General features: G+C 43.6%; 1 protein-coding gene across 1 annotated transcript in view; it reads left to right on the top strand.

The window, feature by feature from the left end:
* LOC119267953 (calmodulin-1) overlaps nt 1–705 on the top strand; it is a 3,420-nt gene extending 2,715 nt beyond the window's left edge. The window contains exon 2 of the mRNA XM_037549419.1: nt 105–705. Within this exon, the coding sequence (XP_037405316.1) occupies nt 105–478 (374 nt within the window). The 3' untranslated portion in view covers nt 479–705. The remainder of the gene's footprint in view (nt 1–104) is intronic.
* The last annotated feature ends 77 nt before the right edge of the window (nt 706–782 follow it).

The raw sequence follows: 782 nt of genomic DNA, 5'->3' as shown, positions 1-782 counted from the left end.
CGTAGGTTTAGCATTTTCGTGTATATATTTGTAGCATTTTTGTATATATATTTGTAGAAGAAGTTTAAATTGTTAGACTAAAAAACTGTCTGCCTCCTGAACAGGCTGCATCACCACCAAGGAGCTTGGAACTGTGATGCGCTCGCTGGGGCAGAACCCCACTGAGGCAGAGCTTCAGGATATGATCAATGAAGTGGATGCTGATGGCAATGGAACGATTGACTTTCCTGAGTTCCTCAACCTGATGGCACGTAAGATGAAGGACACTGATTCCGAGGAGGAGCTTAAGGAGGCTTTCCGCGTGTTTGACAAGGACCAGAATGGTTTCATCTCGGCAGCTGAACTCCGCCATGTCATGACCAACCTTGGTGAGAAGCTGACAGACGAGGAGGTGGATGAGATGATCCGTGAGGCTGATGTCGATGGTGACGGCCAGATCAATTACGAAGAGTTTGTGAAGGTGATGATGGCCAAGTGAGCTGTCATACTAAGCTAGTTCTATCTCGATGTTAGCAGCTAGTTTAGCCTTGAAAACTGACAGCAGTTGGTACTACTGTTAAGTCCAGTGAATGAACATATTGTGCGCTCAGGGATGTTTAGAATTTCGTTTGGATTTTCTTGCAGTTGTGTTTCCTTTGTACAATGTAGCTTTCTTTCCAAATTGAGATCATGAATTTGCTGTAGTTTATGCCTTCCTGGTATCAAGTTGCAGTTGCATGGATATATGATATTTTGTGTGTGTGTGTGTGTGTTATCAACTTCTTGGGGTGCAGTTTTTCAAA

Source organism: Triticum dicoccoides, chromosome 3A, assembly GCF_002162155.2.
Source record: "Triticum dicoccoides isolate Atlit2015 ecotype Zavitan chromosome 3A, WEW_v2.0, whole genome shotgun sequence".
Classification (NCBI taxonomy): Eukaryota; Viridiplantae; Streptophyta; class Magnoliopsida; order Poales; family Poaceae; genus Triticum; species Triticum dicoccoides.
This window is presented reverse-complemented; position numbering and strand designations above follow the sequence as displayed.